Source organism: Mustela nivalis (assembly GCF_964662115.1).
Source record: "Mustela nivalis genome assembly, chromosome: 5".
NCBI classification, from domain to species: domain Eukaryota; kingdom Metazoa; phylum Chordata; class Mammalia; order Carnivora; family Mustelidae; genus Mustela; species Mustela nivalis.
This window is the reverse complement of record NC_139024.1, coordinates 59,481,501-59,504,027: the sequence shown is the minus strand read 5'-3', so window position 1 is coordinate 59,504,027 and position 22,527 is coordinate 59,481,501. Positions and strand designations below refer to the sequence as shown.

Sequence of the window (22,527 nt, the reverse complement as noted above, 5' to 3'; positions counted from 1 at the left end):
AAATCAATCATACATAAAATTCCAACCATATAACATTCTGCAAAAAGCATAACTATGGAGACAGTAAAAAGATCAGTGGTTGCCAGGGGTTGAGGGAGGGAGGGATGAATAGATGGAGCATGGAGGATTTTTAGGAGGATGAAAATATTCTGTGGTACTATATAGCATACATGCATGTCCTAATACACTGGTCCAAACTCATGGAATGCATAACAAGGATGAACTCTAACATAAACTATGGACTTGGAGGTTATAATGATGTGTCAGTGTAGGTTCATCAGTTGCAGTAAAAGTACCACTCTGGTGGGGGATGGTGGCAATGGAGGTGGCTGTGCCTGTGTGGGGACAGAGGGATGTTTGGGAAATCTCTGTATCATCCTCTCAATTTTGCTATGAACCTAAAACTGCTCCTTAAAAAAAGTCAATTAACAATAAGGTTAATTAATAATTTATGCCTTTGGAAGTGGAAAAAAAACCCTATAACCTTAAAAAGAAATGAAATTCTGATATGTGCTGCAACACAGATGAAATATGAAGATGTTATGCCAAGTGAAATGACCCAGACACAAAGGAAACATATTTGATGCCCCTAGAATAAATCAAATCCATGGAGATAGAAAGCTGAATAGAAATTACCCGAGGCTGGGGGAGGTGAGAAAGAGGAGTTACTGTTTAATAGGTAAAGAGTTTCAGATTGGAAAGATGAAGAAGTTCTGAAGATAGAAAGTACTGTTGGTTGACAACAATGAGAATGTACTTAATGCACTGAACTATACACTTGAAAATGTTTAAAACGGTAAATTTGTGTTATGTGTATTTTACTACAGTAAAAAAAAAAAGATGATGTAGCTCAATATATTATTTTAACTTTATTTTAAAAAATATGTTATATATTTATTTGAGAGAGAGAGAGAGAGAGTGCATAAGCAGGGGGTGTGGCAGGCAGAGGGAGACGGAGAAGCAAACTCCCCTCTAAGCAGAGAGCCCAGTGTGGGATTTAATTCCAGGATCCTGGGATCATGACCTGAGCTGAAAGCAGATGCTTAACTGACTGAGCCACCTAGGTGCTCCTTATTTCAACCTTAGTTTGAAAAGACATTTTGGAATGTTTCAATAAAACAAATTATTTTTAAAAACCCCATGCATAATACAAGTGACACTTCAGGGAAACTATGAGACCAAGAGTCTTATAATTTTCTTGTCAATCAAAAACAGAACCAGTTTATAGAGAACTCAGAAAAAAGTAGTTTCTGGTGATGGTACTGCTCACAAAATTATTGTGTTGGAAGGGTTTTAGGTGTACCCAGTTTACCTGGCTTATACATTTACAGTAAATACAGAGACACCAAAAAATCTTTGGTGGGCATGTCAGACCTCCATAGTCCAAGATCTTTGTCTTTATTCTATAGTGGTCAGCCAAACCATGAACATTTGAGATAGCAAAATCTATTACACCACCATTCAAGGAATGCTGTGTACAACTATATGCAAGATGGGAACATCCAGACACTAAACAGAGTAATAGAATCCAAGTTGGTTTGATTTAACCACTATTTTTTGCTATATATTGTCAGTGAATTTTGCCTTCTTCATTGAGGGAATTATTTTTTTTCCATAGAAAGACCTGATTCTGTTTCTAGTTACAATTAATAATAATAGCTCCTGTCATCTCTTAGCTCTGACTCCGCCCAACATTTTACAAATAAGATCTCTAAGCATAATAACAAGGAATGAAGCCGGGCATCATTTATTCCCACTTATTGATATGGAATCAGGCTCAAGACCAATCTCTGCCCAAGGCCACCTAATGAGTGAGTGGTAAAGCTTGGGTTTTTATCCCTGCTTCTGTGGTTCCCATCTGTGTGTTTTTCCCTGCTGTGCTCTGTTTTCTACTGGAGTCCCAAGTTCATTGCTCTTTCTGCTGGACCCAGGTTCTAGAAGTTCTTGATTTCTCACTCTTTGAGGCCTCTAAATTCAATGAGCAGCTATTGATTTGAAACAAATTTGACTGCTTATTCCTTTTTTTAACAACTCTCCTCTACTGTTTAAAAGATATGTTTTATTTTCAGTCATATTTCTTGGCCTGGGATTGTGCTTTCTTTTGTTCCCAATTGTTCTGACTCTATCTGACAATTCTAACAATAAAATTCATTTCTCCAAAATCAGCAGATAAAATATGATTAAAAGTGCTATGAACTAAGAGAAAAAGAAGTCCCAACTTGGCAACATTCCACATCAATTAGCATACTTAATATCAAATCAATAATCAATAATCTAGTTGGAACTTAAGCATGCATACATTTTTAGACAAAATATATTCAAATGTTTAAAACATGTGAATTGATATCTTGGACTGAAAAATAAATTGTATAAATTTGTAATGAAAAAAGCCTATTTTTTCAAACAGTTGACATTGTAAACCAGTTCTCATTTTGCTAAGGAATACATGGATTTAAAAACTAAGATCAATTTTTCCTTCCTAAAAATCTTCTTATGGCAGATTAGTACCTCTACGGAGCTTTTCCTCTAGATACTGATAGAATTTTGTCAACTGTCGACATGTTTGATGAGTCAAGTATTCTGTGTATGAGGGAGCATTTGTTAGTGTTTCTAGAAGTATAAGCAATATATACTGATTTTGACTTTTGTTTCAAAATTTTCTGCACTAAAACCTGATATAAGAGTTGATTATTTCAGAATCACTGAAGAAGCATTGCAATAAGATTCAGTAGGATGTAGTAAGTATGCCTTAAAAATTAGCACTGGAAATGATAGCTACTATTGTTTTTGAGGTCTTTATATTTATTTATGAACTAGGACAAGATTACAGCACATAGGTATGTTAAATAAAATGTGTTAAATAAAAAAATGTGAGATTAACTTCATTGATGTTAAGAAATTGCACTTAGGGGGCGCCTAGGTGGCTCAGTGGGTTAAAGCCTCTGCCTTCGGCTCAGGTCATGATCTCAGGGTCCTGGGATCGAGCCCCGCATCGGGCTCTCTGCTCAGCGGGGAGCCTGCTTCCTCCTGCCTCTCTGCCTACTTGTGATCTCTGTCTGTCAAATAAAAAATAAATAAATAAAATCTTTAAAAAAAAAAAAAGAAATTGCACTTAGTTCAAAGTTATGGCAGAGTAAAGATACTACTTAAGAATATAAATTCAATTAGCTCAGCATGACAAGGATTTTACATATTTTGAAACTCGGCTTTTAAGCATAATTTTTGAAAAATCAGAACAAAGGTATTCAACTTCAACTTTGTAAGTAATTAATTCTCAATAAATGTGCTCAAGTTCGTAAGGTATTCTTCAGGTTTTAAATGATCATTTTCACCATTTACCCCACTACTTAACATTTATTTTTCATGATCATTAAATATTTTGCCTTCGAACAAACCCCATCTTCAGTGGGACTTGGAGATACTTGTCATCCAAAGATCAATACATGAATTTGGAAAGCTAATGGAAGAAAGAAATGTTACTTCGCAGATGGAAGTCAAACTTAGATGTGCTGCGATGGAGACCAATAGTGAACAAGCATAACTGCTCTCAATCCAGGAAGGCTCAGAAATTGGAGGTACAAGGGACACCTGGGTGGCTCAGATGGTTACATGTCTGCTTTTGGCTCAGGTCATAATCCCAGGGTCCTGGAACGGAGCCCCACATTTGTCTCTCTGCTCAGAGGGGAGCCTACTTCTCCCTCTCCCTCTGCCTGCCACTCTTCCTTCTTGTGCTCTCCCTCTCTCTCTCTCTCTGTGTCAAATAAATAAATAAAATCTTGAGAAAAAAAAAAAAGAAAGAAATTGAAGGTATGAAATTCCTCTCCTTTCAATAGTGAGGAAGGGGACTGCTTTGGGATCTATATAAGGAGCAGCTTAGACGAAAGACCTACTAAGATGCAACATCATGGGTAAAGGGGAATTCTGACTAAGTGAACTTGACAGGATTCTTGCGCAGGTAAGCCACGATGACCAGATACTACCTGGGAAATGGCTGGGATGAGGAATTTGTTCAGATATTAAGGGTGGGGTTTCTGGCTAAACTGACTTAGCAGGATTCTTGCTAAAACAGCTCTTGAGGACATGCCCAAAGATGGGGTCTAGTTAGGCTCTGAGGAGCAGACCCAGGGTTTGGTCCAGAAGAGTCTTTGCCAGTTCTAATACGCCTAAAATGTAAAATTGGTGTCTGTTCACATCTATAAATATTCTTGGCCATGTGGTTCTAAATGAAATGACATAATGTCCTTTGTGTTGAGTGTGTTTATCTTTTTAGTCAGCTTTTCGAATTAATTATTTTTTCTCCAATTGTAGAAAAGTATCTCAGATATTAAGCTCTGTACCAGTAAAGAACATTAGTATTGGTTTCACAAAGTGTTTACTTCCTGTCTCTATTTGTTTTTCTCCCATGAGGAATTTGATTTTCCCCTCTCTCACGCACATGCGCACGCACACGCATGCACATACACACACATATGCACACACTTTCCATTTTCTGCCAAAGCCCTGGAAAATTACTTTCCTTTGATTAAAAAAAAAAAAAAAAAAACGTGTCACAGAAAACTTGTATAGAATAAACTCAGGAAAGCAAATACATAATAAAAACTACTACCTCCTGTTTGCTTGTCTCTTTTTGGCCAGAGTTATGAATATCATTACAGTTTGTGTTATATCTGTTGCTCAATACTTTTGAAAAACAAAAATAAGATTTCCCACATAAAATACGTTCCTTTAAATTATTTAAATATCTTTGACATTTGACTGTATAATACTTTATCAATTCCTCAGATAACAGTTACTGTATCAGTTCAGGATTAACTAGATTGTTCCCTAGTAACAAATAACCCCAATTTTAGTGGCTTATAGGAACAAATTTTCTCACTCACACTTGACTCTGCTGGTTTGCTGGAGTAGCTGTTCTAATCATCCTTACTTTGAAACTGATGAAATCAGCTGATGCTATCTCCACCAGTTTTTTTTTGTTGTTGTTGTTTTTAGATTTTATTTATTTATTTGACAGAGATCACAAGTAGGCAGAGAGGCAGGCAGAGAGAGGAGAAAGCAGGCTCCCCGCCGAGCAGAGAGCCCAATGTGGGGCTCGATCATAGGACCCTGGGATCATGACCAGAGCTGAAGGCAGAGGCTTTAACCCACTGAGCCACCCAGGTGCCCCACAATCTCCACCAGTTTTTAATATTGCCAGTGGCTGCATCAGGAAGAGATGGTGATAAATTTGCACTCTACTTTTTAAAAACTTCTGCCCCAGGGCATTTGGATGGCTCAGATGGTTAAGCATCTGCCTTCAGTTGAGGTCATGATCTCCAGGTCCTGGGTTTGAGCCCCATCTCGGGCTCCCAGCTTCTCTCTCTGCCTCTGTGTCTCCCTCTGCTTATGCACTCTCTCTGTCTTTCAAATGAATAAATAAAACCTTTAAAAATAATAAAAAGTAAAAAATAAATAAAAAATAAAACTCTGTCCCAAGAAGTGACACACACCATTTATGCTCATCTCCTATTTCCCAAAGCAAGTCACATTCCTGTGCCTCACGTCCTAGAGAATGAAAGTCCTCCTACCACGTGCTGAGAAAGAGAACTACTACCCTGGTAAACAACCCTATCGACTCCCACAGCTAGAGTGTGTAAAAATAACAAAGGATTATGTATAATTGTGTAAATTAACAAGAATCCAGGCAATCATACTTTGTTGGGATGATGCCAAACATCAAAGAGCTTTGGTATCTGTTATGGAGTTTGGACTAGATAAGAACCACATCTCCTTGCCTTCATAAGCCTCTTGAACCTGTTGCTTGCTTTCCATTTCCATTGTTCCCACAATACTTTCTCACTCAGAGCTACTACAGTCCTCCTGTTGCATAAATCTTCTCAAATACAGTCCATCCTGATTAATTCTCTACAAACATTGCTTTCATCCTGTGACTCCTTTGCCAACTAGATAAACAAAAACAGACGACAATTGAAAATAAGTCAAACTCTTTAGTCTGACCCTCCAAGCCTTCCACAATCTGCCATCAATTAGCCTTTCACTCCTTATCAGCCTCTAGAATCTATGACTGTAGCCAGGCCATTTCCTTGCTTGCCCTTAAGTATTTATCATCATTTCCTACATTGTGATTAAAACAGCCCCACTGCTCCAAATTCTCACTCTTTTCCTCTGTTGCTGAGAATCAAATTTATTCTTCATGACTTCATGAAATTTCTTACTTTTCTAAGAAAGTTTATTCTACAAACAGTTGCCAAAGAAATTTGACAGAGATCTCAAGAAAAATCTTAGGATGCAGTGCTTGCTTGCTTAATTAAGTAAGGAACTTTTATCAAGCACCTAACACATTTCCAAGCAGTGTGATAATTGCATGTATTATATTGTTTAATAGACATCTCACACTTACCGTCTCTAAAACTGACGTCTTGATTTCCCTCCCAAAACTGCTTCTCCCTCAGTCTGCTCCCTCAGGTATTAACAACTCAACTCACTCAGCTATCGAGGTGAAAAGGCCAGAGTACTCGCATTTCTGCTCCAGATCCAGTTATCAGCAAATTACCTTCAAAATATCCCAAGTCCAATAACTTTTCACCGCTTCAGTTTCTATCACCTTAGTTTAAATCATTAGTATATCTTTCTTTGATGATGCAGCCTGCTAAATAGTCTCTCTGCTTCCACTTTTGAACTCCTAGTTTCTATTTTCCAATATGTCAGACGACACTTTTGTCTATTCAAAATTATTCCAATGTTTATTTATCCTACAAAAAAATCCAATGTCTGTTCTCTTGCCTGTGCTCTCTCAAATCTCATTCTTTCTTTTTGCTTTAAGTCTTGCCTCTCTGTTCTCCTTACTCTGATATGCAGGCTAAGCCTATACTGCTACAGGGCATTTGCACATGTTATCCTTCCTGATTGGAACACTCTCCCTTTGTATACTGCCTGATTCTATTCACCACTTAATTCAAATTTCTTCTATGATGGCATCTTACCAGAGAGGCTTTCCCTGACCACTCTTTTAGAAAATTGCACCTGTCATCACAATCTTTTAAAATCCCTCCTTGCTTATGTTTCATGGACTTATCAGCATCTATAGACTCCAAAAGTATTTTTTATTACCTTACCATTTACCTTCCCTCCTACCCCAAGGGGAATTTAAGCTCAATGAAAGCAGACTTTATTTTTGTCCATTGCTATAATGACAGTGCTTAGAACAATGCTTGACATAAAGTAGGCAATCAACATTTTTACTGATGAATGAATAAATGAATGAAAGGGAAATTAATGATTACTTGGAAGAATGTAGCTCTTATTATTGCATTTATTTACATTTTATCTTCTTATATAATTCAGGATTGTCTCCCAGCTTTTGAAACTGAGAAGTTTATCTGTTTAGCTGGATTCTCAGACACGTTAACTAATGGGCACACTGCTAATGAAGCTGGTTTTAGAGTGCTTTTAAAAGCTGAGTAACACAAGCAGAAACACCTGTATGCTTGTACCTGTATGCTAGATCCATATCTACTTCGCTTGCATGTCTTATGACCAGACTGCCCACTCAAACCTCTATGTAAATGTTCCAGGCAACTACAGCTAGACCAGGGTAGGTTGGTCAAGGGTTTAGGAGTTGTGGTAGAAAAAACTGAGTTTAAGTTTTGATTGTCTAGGCTCTTTTAGGCCAAATCTCAGTATCTTCAGTGCGAGTGTGAAGAGTAAAGGAGGTACTGCATGTAATTATTTCAATAGAGTGTCAGTTGTGTAGGCAGCTCTAATGATGGTAATTGATGTCAATATTAATATTTTCATTATCAGTGGAAGACTGCAGAGCTAGCTGCCAGGGCCCGAAATTCACAGCAGCCTATGTTAGTCACCAAAGGCTAGGAGAATCAGACTCACAATGCATGTCACATCAGCTTTAAAACAATACTTAATTTGTTTTCATTTTATCATCAGAAAAAAGGATTTGTGGGAAGTAGGATCTAATGAATTTGCTGTTCCTTCTAGAAATTGTCAAGGATGGGTTATACAAAAGATAACTTTGAGCCCTTGAACAGAAGGGGATATTACTAAGAGCCAGTAAGAGCTCACCAAGAGCAAGTCCTATCCTCAAACTCATGTTCACAGATGGAAACTAGAACATCTAGATTGGTAAGCAGACCAGGAGACTATAAAAGCTATATGAATTTCCTGACGTATATATTGTCCTGCGATCATCTGGGGGCCTCAGCTGGGGAAAACAGATGGTAGAAGAGTAAAGCAAGTCAGATAAGAACTGGTTGAAATGTGTGTCTTCCAACACTGACTATTAGTAAATTAGCTATTAGGAAGCAGCCCCTTCATGGAGTTCCACAGGGCTTTACTTGGGTCAGCATTGTCATTTATGACTCCAATATAGAAAATGGAATTATTAAATCTTCATGTAACAAAAACTTGGAAAAGATTAACAACATTAACACAGGAATCAAATTTCAAATGGATTTCTACAAACTGGATTGAATGCAACAAAATAAAATACTAGACTCCCTGACCTGGGTTCAAATTATTGCATTAGGGCAGGACAGGCTGTCTGACCTCGTGACCCCTCATGGGAAAAGGTAAGTGGGGCCAACAGCGAAGAGAAGCTGTGCGGGAAAAATACAATATTGGAAATCAGACTGATGTGGGCTCAGCTTTCCCTTCCTCGCTGTGTGATCTTGGGTAAATTGCATATGCACTTTGAACTTTAATTTCCTATCTTTAAATGGGAAGAACAATTATTTGCAGAGCCCCTGAATTTGTGGAGGCATGATATTTTTGTGCGATTAACTTTTTGTTTTCCTTTTTCTCTTTAGTTGTTTCCCCTTCTCCTTCTGCCTATACAAGTTTCAAGCTGATGGATGCTCACAGCTTCTGGAAATGATGGAGCAGAAAAGAAAAAACAGGAGGAATTTGGAGTGTCTGGATTTCTTTTTCATACCCTAAGCATCACACCAAGAGAACTAAGAGGAGTGGAGATATAGATGAAGTGTTGAGACACAGTAGAGAAAGAGAAACTATCTCCCTTCTCAGGTTAGAAGAGGAAGGAAGAGAGACTGTGGGTGTATTAGAGCAGAGAACTGAGTGGTTTCCTGAATGCTGCCCCTCCCATCTCTGTGAGATTCCAGAGAGGGAACTAGGGCCTCGAATGGGCTAGGTTGATGGATAGTGATGACCCATCAAGAAGTCAAGAGAGAGTCGCAAGCCTGGAGGGGACTCATTGACAAGATTGACAAACCTATGTGGACTGATGATCAGGTCATCAGCATCCCTGGACATTAGCGGGTTGATGTCTGCTGACACAGATAAATCAAGGACCTGTTTTTCTACCCTCCCTTCTAAAGAAAGCAGCTAGCCTGGTGAAAGGGGGAGGAATCCAACTGATTAAAGCAGAACGAGAGATTAAAACAGAAATTGGGTTGAATTATTTACAAATTAAGATATATATCTTGAGCAACTAGCTTTGCAGCATGAAATTTATACACTCCCTACCATGTGGTAGAAGATCATTATAATAATAGGTACTCCTATTCCTACTATAAATATTTATGTGGCTGCTTAAAAGGTCAACATTAGTTTTTGTTTACACAAGAGAAATATCCAGGGGCGCCTGGGTGGCTCAGTGGTTTGGGCTGCTGCCTTTGGCTCGGGTCATGATCTCAGGGTCCTGGGATCGAGCCCCGCATCGGGCTCCCTGCTCCGCAGGAAGCCTGCTTCCCTCTCTCTCTCTCTCTGCCTGCCTCTCTGCCTACTTGTGATCTCCGTCTTTCAAATAAATAAATAAAATCTTTAAAAAAAAAAAAAAAAAAAAGAGAAATATCCAGTTCAGGAAAGGTAAAGATCTCACTGTTATCAGGAGCTGAGGAATCCACCTTGAGTACGTTGTCGAGAGGAATGATACTGACTCCCGTTTCCACAGGAAAGGGTGAATCACATGTGTAATGAGGGGCCAGGCACTGAATGGTTAAAATAATCATGGCTGTGGAAACTGAATAAGGAAAAGCTGAGTAGAGAGAGAGATGCTAGCTGTCTTCAGATATTTGAAAGGCTTTTTGTGGAAGATAGAATGTCCTTGTTCTGAATGGAAGTTGATGGCATGAATGTTTGATTCAATCAACAGAAAGAGGAAGTTTCTCATAGTTGTGTGTTCATCAATGCTAAGGATTCAAACAGATGTTCAATATTCATTTTGTCTGGAATGTTGTCAGAGGATTCTTGTGTGCAAAGGAATGTGGTCCTGTTACTTTCAGTTTTAGGATGAGGCATGAGGCAGGCAAAGGCAGCAGATATTACCAAATTCCAGGAAATATGCTGGGTGCTCTGTCTTGTTAGCTCATTGAAGCTGCCTAATGACCCCATGAGTTAAACATTATAAGTATTATTACAAATCAGGTTTATGGTTTACATAGTAAACTGCCAGAGTTCATAGTGCTGGTGAATTACAGGAACAAGTTTTGAACTCAGGTTGTTGCATTAAAAGATCATGTACTTTCCTGTTCATTCTCCCTTTCCCTAGCATGCTCTTTCTTATTTTTGTTTAAAAGATTTTATTTACTTATTTGAGACAGAGAAAGAGAGTGAGCACAAGCAGGGAAGAGAGTGAGAGGGAGAGGGAGGAACAGGCTCCCACTGAGCAGGGAGCCCAATGTGGGGCTCGATCCCCAGACCCTGAGATCCTGACCTGAACTGAAGGCAGGCATTTGACTGACGGAACCATACAGATGTTCTTCCTAATAAACTCTTTCAAAGAAAAGAACAAATCCTCATTTCAAGGACAGAAGTATCAAAATATACATGTTTCACTAATGTACTGATGAATGAGAGACCCTGTCTCAAGAAATATTTTACCTATGACTCATAGAATCATATAGAATAACAATATATATATTTTATGAACATTTTAGCATATAATGGCACATGTAAATATACTACTCCCATCTTCTAGGCATATGTGTATTTGTTTCAGTTACTATGATGTTTAATTTTATTTGTCTGCTTGGCTGGGCCACAGTGTCCAGATATTTGATCAAACATTATTCTGGATGTATCTGTGAAGATGTTTTTTAGACAAGGTTAACATTTAGATCAGTGGACATTGAGTAAAGCACATTCCTGTCCGTAATGGAGGTGGGCCTCATCCAATTAGTGGAAGGTCTTAATAGAACAAAGACTCACCTTCTGCCATCAGACTACCTTTGTACTTGGACTGTAGCTCTTTCCTGTCTCTAGCCTGATGGCTTACTCTGCAGATTTTGAACTTGTATTCTACAATCACACAGGCTAATTCCTTAAATCTCTCCTTATATGTACATATATATCCTCTTTGTTCTATTTCTCTACAGAACCCCAAAACAATTATTTATATTTCATTTTTTGCCTTTATGTTTCCCAGCTTTAAAATTCTGAGGGGAGCCAACTACACACATGAACTTGGAAGTGGCTCACTCCTCAGTCATGCCTTCAGATGAGACTATAGCCTTAGCCAGTTGTGAGATACTGGGCTAAGCTGCCCTTAGATTCCTGCCCCTGAGAACCATGAAATAATAAATACTGTTGCTCTAAAGAAAATTCAAGGAGTAGCACTTAAATTTTCCTCGGACATCCTGGGGTCATAGTGCCTGATTTGAATTGTAAGACCTGGTTTCTAGTCCTTGGCCACTTCCAGCTAGTTAGTGCAGACCTCACATCTCTGGGTCTCATTTCCCATTCTGTAATAGGAGAGCTCTGGAGAGAGGAACTTCATTTTCCCTTAAGTACTAAATTCAATGTCTCTATTAATTATACTGTTTATTCATCAAAATAAACATTGATAAAAGTCACAAGAAGAACACACCCTGGATTTTTAGCCCTCTGAATTTGGTGGCGGCCTTCCAGCTTCCTCTCTGCCAGTAACTGTCTGTGCTCCAGCCCTGCTCTACTTTCTTTCCACCCAGACAGTTTTCTATCCTGAGCCTATCCATGTTTTATAAATTTGTCGGCACTTCTTTGTGTGGCCGGTGTATGTATATGTGTGCATGCTCACCGTTGTTCAAGCCGTTCAAGCCGGGCTGCTCCGGCTCTGGCTACACAGCTCTATCCTTGAAAGATCTGCCTCCAGCATTTCAGGGATGAAAGGGAGCTACTTTCCAAATGTGAGTCCTTTTTTTTTTTTTTTCCTTCTCATCACCCAGGAGGTGTGTCCAGATCTTTTTGCCAGTCAGCTACTTTGTAGGAGCACTGGAGTCCAAGGCAGTGCACTTTTCCTCAGTGAGTTACTGGGGTTTGTATTTGCAAATCAGTCCTGCTGAATGAAATGTTATGTCAACATTTTCCCAGCCCCCTTCCTTCTTCTTCTTTTTTTTCTTCTTCTTCTTTTTTTTCTTCTTCTTCTTTTTTTTCTTCTTCTTCTTTTTCTTCTTCTTCTTCTTCTTCTTCTTCTTCTTCTTCTTCTTCTTCTTCTTCTTCTTCTTCTTCTTTTTTTTTTGAATGATGCAGGTTTTAAAAGAAAGTGCAATTTATCTAGTCCTATTTTTAAGACCCAGTGAAGCAATAGAGAGGGTCCTGGTAGGACCGGCTCAGTCAAAACTGTGGATCAAACAGTTTGCCACAGTCCTGCCAAGTTTTGCTTTCACTGAATCTCTCTGCACCCATTTTCAGACCCCCCCCCCCGCCCCAGTTTGTTTCCACCTCATATCACAGCACTCACTCCCCCTTCAAATGCTTCTTTCCTGAAGGGATTTGAACAACTCAGACTAAAGGCAGTGGCAAAGGTTTTAAGTATTACCACTTCTCCGCGGTGTTTAGAGGCACGTAATGAAGAAGACAAAATTCTAAGTCAAAATGATGAATATCTACTTGTGGAACTATAGGTGTCGGCAAATCGGGGGGGGGGGGAGCAGGTAGTGGGTGTATCTGTGGTGGGTGCGGGAGAGGGAATAGGTGTACTGAAACTGCCACCTTCTCAGCCTCCTCTTACTTCTGGTCTTCACCCTCGGTGGAGAAGCGTGTGGTCAGAGACATCCCCTTTCCCGCAGAGACCACGCGATGGGGCGATGGTACCGGAAGACACACGGACTTCACTCCGATTTTTAGAAGGAAAAGGAACAAGAGAACGAAGAAAGAAGGAAGAAAGGGGAGAGGTGAAAGAAAACAGGAGTTAGAGATCAGGGAAGGAAAAAGGACAGAAAAGATCAAGAAAAGTACAGAAAAGCAAGACGGTGTCCGGGAGCTCGTTGGAGGGGTCCCGCGCAGGGACCTGGGTGGGCTGAGAGCACGGAATCCCAGCAGGCGGGGAAGAGATGCCCGCATTCCGAGCTTCTCGTTTCTTGGGCGGAGAGTCTCCTGAATTCAGGGCTCACGGCTTTCTGCTGACCTCGGGTCTGCCCCGTTCCCTCCCCCCGCCGGGAGCCGAGCCCGGCCCTGCGCCAATCGCCCATCCCGACCCGGCTGCCCGTTGGGGGAGCGCCTCTCCAGCCTCGCAGTCTGACTGCCCCGGGGCAGGCGATCCTGGGTGGGGCAGCCGCGCTTTGGGGACGGCCCCCGCAGAGGAGCGTCGAGACTGGGGCCGCCGCAGGGCCGCGCGGGGCTCGGCCAGACGCCGCGCGCCGCCGGGGCAGCCGCACCTGAGCTCCCAGCTCCTGCCGAGTGGACGGGCGCTGGGAGCCGCTGGAGCCCGCGGGCGGGGGCTGGGGGTGGGGAAAGAGAGCCACAAAGGGTGACCACGTGCCGCCTCCCGCGGGCGGGGGCGAGGACTTGCCGGGTCAGACCCCTCCACCCCGCGCCCGGCCCAGATCACCTGGAGCACCCGGCACCAGCTCAGAGGCAGACCCAACCGCCCTCACGTCCTCGCCCTAACTTTTCTTAAACTTGTCTGTAAGGGGGAACCTGGCGCTCCGCCCTCCCCCTAACCGCGACGATCCGTACTTGAACTCCGCCGCGCCGGCCTGCCACCTTGCGCGGGCGTGGAGTGACTGCCAGGAAACCCCGATGAACTCTCCAGAAAGAGCGTGAAGGAGGGTCCGGCCGCCGCGCTCCGCTCGGGCGCCCGGGGTCTCCATCGGGGAGCTCAGAGCTGAAGAGCCAGGGGGAAGACTGTGGACCATGACCGTGCGGGCCCTGGGGACCTCAGCGCAGTGATGCCAGCATGTAAGTCTCACCTTTCAGCTGAGAATTCCTTCACACCTTTACCAGTATCTACCCCTACGCCCCCCCACCTCAACTAAGTGATTTTGTAAGTACTACATTAAAAGAATAAACCGGTTTGTCTTCAGTTTGACCCCTGAGGCACCGAGGAGTGAGCTGGTATTGCCAGGCGGAGCTGTAACATGTGTGTGCGGCTTGCTTTTTTTTTTTTTTTTTTTCCCAGGGAGAGGTAAACCTCACATTTGGGCGGTGTAAAGCATAATAAAAAGGGCAGGGCTTCAAGAATGGAGAAAACGTGTTTTCGAGTCAAATTAAACAAGGAGTAACAGCCACAGCTCCTCTATGCAGGGGCCTTGCCCTGCCAAGAACGAGGGATCCCGGATCAACACCTGGGGGCTTGGAAAGGTACTGGTATACCGAGAAAATGTTGACTTTACACGTTGACACCCTTGACTGTAGAAGTTATTCTTGGATCTTTGGGTTATTTGAATGGTTAAAAAAAAAAAAACCGCGCAGAAAAATTTCTTGGTTGTATTTTGTAGATTAAAAAGTAATGAAGGAATATGCCATTTATGGGATGGTACCCGGGAGGCAACTTGCCTTGAATTAGAAGTGGGGTACATAAGGCTATGCATGGTCAGAGAAGCCTAAAAGGTTTTGATTTTATGGAGTTACCATGGAAGTGGTGAGGTTCCTCAGAGCGACCCCGCGAAAGGGCCACCGAGAACGGCATGGGCCTTCCAGCATGCAAAAAAGAAGATTGTTCTAAAAAGAGCCCATATTTGTGGCCAATTTAGAAGTTGCTTTTTCTTGTAATATGTAATTTTCCCTCTGATGTTTTATTTAATCTTGCGCAGATACCCTGACAGACATTTTACTCCCTTCCACTGATACACACAGAAATTGATACTTACCCTCCCTTCCCCAGCTACTGGGTCCTTAAGTATTTCCATTGAAATTTCCTCTTTCAGCTTAATACCTGGGAAAAGACTTGCGCCTCAGGCCCTGTCTTTCCCTTGTCTGGCAGCTTCTCCTCTTCTCCCCTCCCAGCACACAGTTTTCAAACAGGAAAAGAGTAGTGCCCACAAGCCCAACACTCTGCCCCACTGTTCCTGGTAGTGAGCAGTATAATTAGGAAAGAACTACTTATTTTTATTAAAACTGCATGTGAAGTAGTTCCACACCTGTGAGTTTTAAGGTTTCATTTATGCCAGTGGAATCAGTAAGGTATAACCTGAAATAATTTATCTTGGGATACAGCCAACAGTCCCACATAAGAGTGGTTCTCATACAGGCGGCATATTTTAAATAAATGTGAATTTGTTTTGAACTTTGGTTTTTCCTAAAAATATCGTAAGGTTTTTAACAGCAGATATTTGTCTAGCTTCCTTTCAGCTTTCCTAGGTAATTTAGATCTCATGGGAAATGAAGAAAAGTGGGAATACCAATTTTTAAAATAAAACCTGTGAAACTGATCAACAGGTATTGTACAGAATTCCTCATTATTCAGTTAAGTTATTTAGCCCGTTTGAATTGCATATGACTAAAACTTCTTGTTATATAGAGTAAAAATATGAATATTTAATCACATAAGATACAGAGTTTATTACCCTAATTTCAGTTTCTTTATTGAGCTTATCTCTTGCCAGATTATAACTGTTTCTTTTTCCATTTTGCTCTTTACAATTCATACGGAATGGTTTAAGATGATCTGAATTCTTTTAGATATTAGTATGTTAGAATATATGGAAATAATATCAACCTTTCCACAATAAATATTCTTACTATCTTGTTGAAAAATGTTAAAATGGAAATACAAACTCCATTATATTTTAAATTTTAATTTTAATGGGTTCAGGCACACAAACATATTTTCTGTCTACTCTTTGTGAAGAAAGAGTATTAATATATTGTAACACTCAAGTTATGGAATTACAGATTTTATAAGCATATTTGGAGTTGTAGCAACCACACATTTTTCATATCCTAAGAAATTTAATAAATTTAGCAAGACTTGGTCTTGCTAAACTGGTCTCAAGCTGTATGAAGCTCCTGATCTTTCCATTTATGGCTTATATAAATTACATGACATTGTGCTTTTCCAGTGTGAATGGTGAATGAGGCTATTGTCTCTTGGCTTATGGGAAATATTAGAAGCTTGTAGTTTTACTGCCTAACTGGACACGTCACTCTGATTTCTGGAAATAATGATTTGAAAGAGAATCAGTTTATACATTAAAAATAAACTGACAACCACTTCCTTAAACTTGACCATTTTTTCTAACTGCCCATCTCTTACAGAGTTTACATTTCTGATGGGATGATTAAAAGTTTCTAGAGACAATTTGGACTTTAGACTAAATAGAATAAGACTTTGTTCGATGTGTGTGGCGTGCTTAGGCAAAAAAAACCCCATATCTTTCCATTTTGTTTCTGATTGGATGCCCTTATCTTATTATCTACATTGGATTGTGTTAAGATGCATACTTGGTGAGTGGGGTGCTAACATTTAAAGGACTTTTCAGTGGTAACTAAAAATGCCAGTAAAACTTGAACGTGGCTACCTGAGTATCATCTTACTTTCCCTTATAAGCATTACTCAGGATGGAATTATTTGGAATGCTCTAAGGAAAACTTCAAGATTACTGTGTTTAAAACTATTTGTAGCAAATATGACAAAGTTTTCATACATTAATTAATTAATTAATGTATTTCGTATAGCATTGGTTAAAAAAAATCACAAATCACTAAGAAAAATATTTCTATTATAATAGAAAACTTACAAAAAGAACTTGAACATGCTAACCCAAATAAAGGAAATCCAAATGAGATGCTACGTCTATCAAGCTGTTGACGATGAAAAAATAATAGTGATGGGAGTGTCATGAAAAACTTCATGTGATACACTTCAGTGTAAATGTGAATGGCTCTGTTGAAATTTATTTAGAAAGAATTTTAAACCTACAGAAAAGTTGCAAGAATAATACAAAGAACACCTGTTTATTCTTTACGCAGAATCACTTAATGTAAATGTTTACCCCATTTGCTTTATTTTCCATCCTTTCTTCTTCCCACCAACCCACTACTCTCTGTACACACACACACACACACACACACACACACAGTATTTTTCTTGAATCATCTGAATGTAAATTATATACATCAGGGCTTTAGGCTTTGCTTTTTTAATTGAAAATTTTATTGAAAAGTTTGTAGGTTTCATATGGTTGGAAGAAATAGTAAAGACCCAGTGCACCCTTTACCCAGTTTCTCCCAATTATGAGCAGACTTGAATAAACCAAATTACATTCTTTTCACTCTAGAAGAATTAAGGTATTCTCTGCTACTCCTCATGCCCCTTTCTGACAAGATTTGATACAGAAATACACTTGGGAGGTGAGGAATGAATGTAATTCTGACCGTTACAGGTAATGGAATTAGTGCCATGTCAGTTTCTCCACTGATTTCAAAATGTCTTCACTAATTCCTCTTTAAATTTGACTTTTAAGGGACCCTGTAGGACTAAAAAGGTGCAAGACGGTAGCTTTTCGAGATTACACATTATTTCAGTGATGTGTTTGCATTAAGTCACATTTACAAGGGGTCATTCTGATGTTAAAACAATTCCTATGGAAGGGTTAAGTTCTAGAGTTCCTGAAATAGGACTCAAGCATACTGTATTCTGTAGCCTATGCCATTTGAAAAGGGGAATAAGTTTGCAGTTAGAGGTAGGTGACTTGGAAGCCCAGTGACTCAGAGGGTGTTTTGGCTGTGCCACCACTGATTACATGATGTTGGCCAAGAAGTTTAGCTTTGTAATGTTTTTTGCCTCTGCAGTGATAGTTTTATATTTTTGGATTCTGTTCAGGTGATAGTAGTCTATGTATGACTCTCATTTACTTAAAAAAAAAAATGTTCTTGCTCTCTTCAGAACTTTGAGGCTGCAACTCCAGTGATACAAGATTGCATTATGTTTTTTGTAGTTCCCATTTAGAATCTTAGTAACCCTGTTCAGGATTTTCCGTTCTTGTGAGAAAGTTATTTGAATCTCAGGGATGTGTCTTTTCTAAGTGATCCCCTGAGAAGACAGTGCTTTCCTTCCTCTGTTCTATTCTTAATTTATTTGTTTCTGTTCTTCAGAAAACAGTCAAGTGGATGAAAGTTGACTTGTCACGGGGTTTGAGTTTGGTTCCAAGTGCTTGCCCTGTCCTGGGTCCTTTTCAATACAAAGTGATGGAGTCTTGGGACCCAGAATGCATGAGGTGCTGGGTCATTTGAAGTTTTTGTCTGAAAGGATTGCAGGCAGTTTTTGTAAAACAACTTCAGGTTTGAGTCTGGAGTTCTTAACTGTCAGAACCTGTTGTAGCAAAACAAAGTTGCATGGTGAAAGAAATGGAATTGAATGTTGCCAAGCTAACAAACATTCTTTGAGGATTGTTGAGAGAGCACCTAGATCTGAGAGGAGTCCATCATTCACATACTGATAAAGGAAAGCTATCATGTGCCATAAAGATTAAGAAGCTGGGAGTTCTCTTGGGCTGACATTCCTGACTGGTGATGGTACAGTAGGCAGCCAGTTTTGATGGCTCTGCCCCTTTATTTCCCTGGGCCTCAGTTTCCTCCTCTGTGAAATGAGAAGGTTAGACTTCATCTTTGGTCTTCCCAACTCTAAACTTCTTTGAATATATAACTGTGTTTTGTTTTTGTTGTTGTTGTTATTGTTGTTTTACAAGCATACTCATTCATCCGTGGCATGAATGGGAAACACCTCATTCATCTACCATCAGTGGGAAATGAACCTATTCTTCCAAATGAGTGAACTTTCCATGTAACAGAAGTCTATCGTCTACCGTTTTAACCCCCAAAGATTTTATTTATTTATTTAAGAGAGCAAGAGCTGGAGAACACAAGCAGGAGGAAGGGCTGAGGGAGAGGGAGAAGCAAGCTCCCCTCTGAGCAGGAAAGCTGACATGGGGCCGGATCCCAGGACCCTGGGATCATGACCTGAGCTGAAGGCAGCTTAATCAACTGAACCACCCAGACACCCCTATTGTCTACCCTTTTTTAAAGCCCTTACTAAGTGATGTGCAGTATTTCTTCTACCTTTTTGGTGGATGATACTCTATTTAAAGTAGAGGAAATAGTCCTGAGTTTTAAGTACTTGTCTCTAAAAAGTCACACAATAAATAGAAGCAGCAGGTTGTAATTCGCTGTTCCAGAGTTCACATCCATGATGATGATGATGATGTACGGTGGCATATTGCTTTTCATAAGTGGTAATATTGCTTTAAATTTCAAACATTTTGGATGGAGGTATTTTAAAACATGCCCTCCATACAGAAAAGTACTCTTCAGATCTTAAGCTTTGCCTAGTTTGGAATTTCCAGTAGGAGCTCTGTGATGCTAGAACTTCTAGTTGGGTGAATAGAAAAACATGGCATGAGTATAAGACAGGCCTCAGAATTTCTGTATTCATGGCAGACTTGAATAACCCATTCCATTTCTCTTCCCAGGTGACCCAGAAGTAGTCACAAAGTAAATCGATTGGTGTTGGTTTATGACATCCTATTGTCCGCTCTTGTTTAAGCCTTTTCTTTTGATTTTACTATGGACAAAATAACCATTCTTACATTAGAATGCCCAGGATGGGCGCCTGGGTGGCTCAGTGGGTTAAGCCGCTGCCTTCGGCTCAGGTCATGATCTCGGGGTCCTGGGATCGAGTCCCGCGTCGGACTCTCTGCTCGGCGGGGAGCCTGCTTCCCTCTCTCTCTCTCTCTGCCTGCCTCTCCATCTGCTTGTGATTCCTCTCTGTCAAATAAATAAATAAATAAAACCTTTAAATAAAATAAAATGAAATAAAAAGAATGCCCAGGATGGTGGTAGCAATAATAATAACCAATATTTGTTGAGTGCTGAGTGTCAGGCACTGTTCTTAAAAGATGTGCTCCGATTTTTTTGACATGTTCTGATTTAATCATCCAACAACTATATGGTTTATGTTCTATTGCTTTTTCTGTTTGATGGGTGAAAAATAGGAGGTGCAACCCTCAGTTTGTTTTGTGAGATTAGGAGTCTCTTGTGGTGGGGCGGGTAGGGACAGGGTGGCTGGGTGTTGGACACTGGGGAGGGTATGTGCTATGGTGAGTGCTGTGAAATCTGTAAGCCTGGTGATTCACAGACCCGTACCCGTGGGGCAAGTAATACATTATATGTTACTAAAAATAATTTAAAAAATTAAAAATTAAATTAAAAATTAAAAAAAAAAATAGGAGGTAGAGGGTGGTCAAGTGAATTTCCCAAGGGTTGCATGGTTTAACAAGTAGCAACCTTGATCTGTCTGACTCTGGAGCTTGTTCTCTTTGCTGCTTAGATGGTTTCTAACAGTAAAGATGGACTGGAAATGAAGGCTTGAGGCAAGTGTAGGAATCACTTGATGTCTCTTTTTGCTTATTTGAGCATTCCTTTTCCTACTTTTCTGGTTTTGTGCTTGGTATTCCAGATTTTGCTCCAGATAAACAACCTTCAGGTAAAGAAGGTATTACTGGGATCCTATAGTATCTTATTGGTTGTTTCTCTTTTTAGAAATAAAAAGACTCTCAGATATCCCCTGGAACTACAGTTACTCCTTTTGAAGATTTTAAGATCTGGAGATTTCTTACTGCTACTTAACCATCTTCCTGCCTGATGGCTGTCATCCTCACTGACCCTTTTATGGCCCTTATGGTGACTGACCTTTACACTTGCTGCACTATTCTTGGGCTTGCCTCTTGTGATGGGGTTGAGTCAATGCATGGTATCATACCACTCTTTGAAGCCAGGATAAAATGGATGTTTCTGTCTAAACTATTATTAGGTACTCTTTTGAGCTTAAAGATGAGGTCATTGTATAGGCAAATAATTGAGAGTTTTCAAAGCACCAGCCCTCCATCTAATGTCATTTACTAGTTCTATAATACTTGGTGTTTACTAGTGATTTAAAAACATTGGTAACTAGTGTTATATATAAAGAAGTTATTCTCATTGGATGTTAATGCTTCATTGCTTTATTTTAGGGGAAAAATACAAGTAGACAATTTATTTTTATTTTAAATGTTTCCATTTGTAAAAGAGCAGATTTTATAAAATGAAAACATTTCCTTAAAGTCTAAATTTTTGGAAGGTTATAGAAGTGGTATATAGAAAATCCTCTTGCCACACAGATGGGCATGTGACTGGTGATGCTGAAGGTTGAAACTGAAATTGCTTTATTTTTTAATAAATGAACTTGAATTATCTGAATATTTCCCCATCTTCACTGGGAAATCATGGGTTATGTATATTCTCTGATAAGGAAGGTGCCACCAAGTGGCAAATAACATGCATGGATTTTTTTTTTCTTTTGCCTAATTAGCTTAAAGTTCCCTCTTTATTGGGAAGCAAGATTGAAAACGATTTCTATTTTCCGATCTCTGCTGAAAACCTACACTTTGACTATGATTGTCTAATGCTTTACTGAATACCGAGTGTCCTGAGGGTTACTTTCTTCTGTTGCAGGATGTTTCACTCAGACCAAATGTGGAACTGTCATTGGAAAAGGAAGCTGCATTCTCTTTTGTTCTTACTGGCTTTCTGTATTGTGTATGTTCCTCTTTCAGGTAAGTAAGACTCTTTCTCTTTCAAACGCTCAATTTAATAGTGATCGTATTGCCTTCAGTATAACTGTGCTACTGATTTAAGTCAGCTTTATTTCTTGTCTTTTTCTTTTTCTGCTACTTTCCTTACAGGCTTTTGCTGTCCATGGCCTCTCTGACTTCTATGTGGATACTATTACTTTGATCATTGCTCTATTTTCTAATGAGTGTATTTCTTTAATCTTTGCTGCATTTCTATTAGTTTTATTTATTTATCTAGCCCATATTGAATGAGGAGATAGCTACATGTCTGACATTAAAAATGTGCCAGTTCTTTCTTCTGCTATTGAATAAATATACAGTACTTGATTCTTTCTTTTCTCAAGTTTTCTTATAGTTATTTATGGAAAGTAAAGTATAGACTTAGTTGTTTGTATTCATCTTGATTTTCTCACGATGTTGCAGTATAAGACAGGAATTTGAAATTAAGTTTTTAGAACAAGAAGTTTATTTAGTTGGCTTAAAATGATATGAAAAATTTAATTTTAAGTATAGCATTTTTTGGAATAAAAATATCAAATATTTATAATTACAATTTTTGAACTGTTAAACAAGATCCTTTGAGCTATTGTTGCAAGCAAAATTTTCTATGAACAGTTAATTGTGTGACTGAGCCAATCAACCTGAGGAATGTAAGTGATATTTAAAAGTAAACTTTCCCCAATATCTGATTTTGTGTCTGAGCAAACTGCATTTCTCTTAAACCCATTTTGTTTTACTCTTTTTTTTT

At 39.6% G+C, this 22,527-nt stretch overlaps 1 protein-coding gene across 7 annotated transcripts in view; it reads left to right on the top strand.

Annotated features, from left to right (window-relative positions):
* The first annotated feature begins 13,282 nt into the window (after window positions 1–13,282).
* Window positions 13,283–22,527, top strand: part of ADGRG6 (adhesion G protein-coupled receptor G6) — a 138,072-nt gene continuing 128,827 nt past the window's right edge. For 3 of the 7 annotated variants that reach the window (XM_082730853.1, XM_082730857.1, XM_082730851.1), the window contains exons 1-2: window positions 13,283–14,130; window positions 21,661–21,761. In XM_082730853.1, the coding sequence (XP_082586979.1) occupies window positions 14,129–14,130; window positions 21,661–21,761 (103 nt within the window). In that variant the 5' untranslated portion in view covers window positions 13,283–14,128. Of the gene's footprint in view, window positions 14,131–14,350; window positions 14,533–21,660; window positions 21,762–22,527 lie in introns of all 7 variants that reach the window. The other 4 variants (XM_082730852.1, XM_082730854.1, XM_082730856.1 and 1 more) reach the window with 4 other exon arrangements.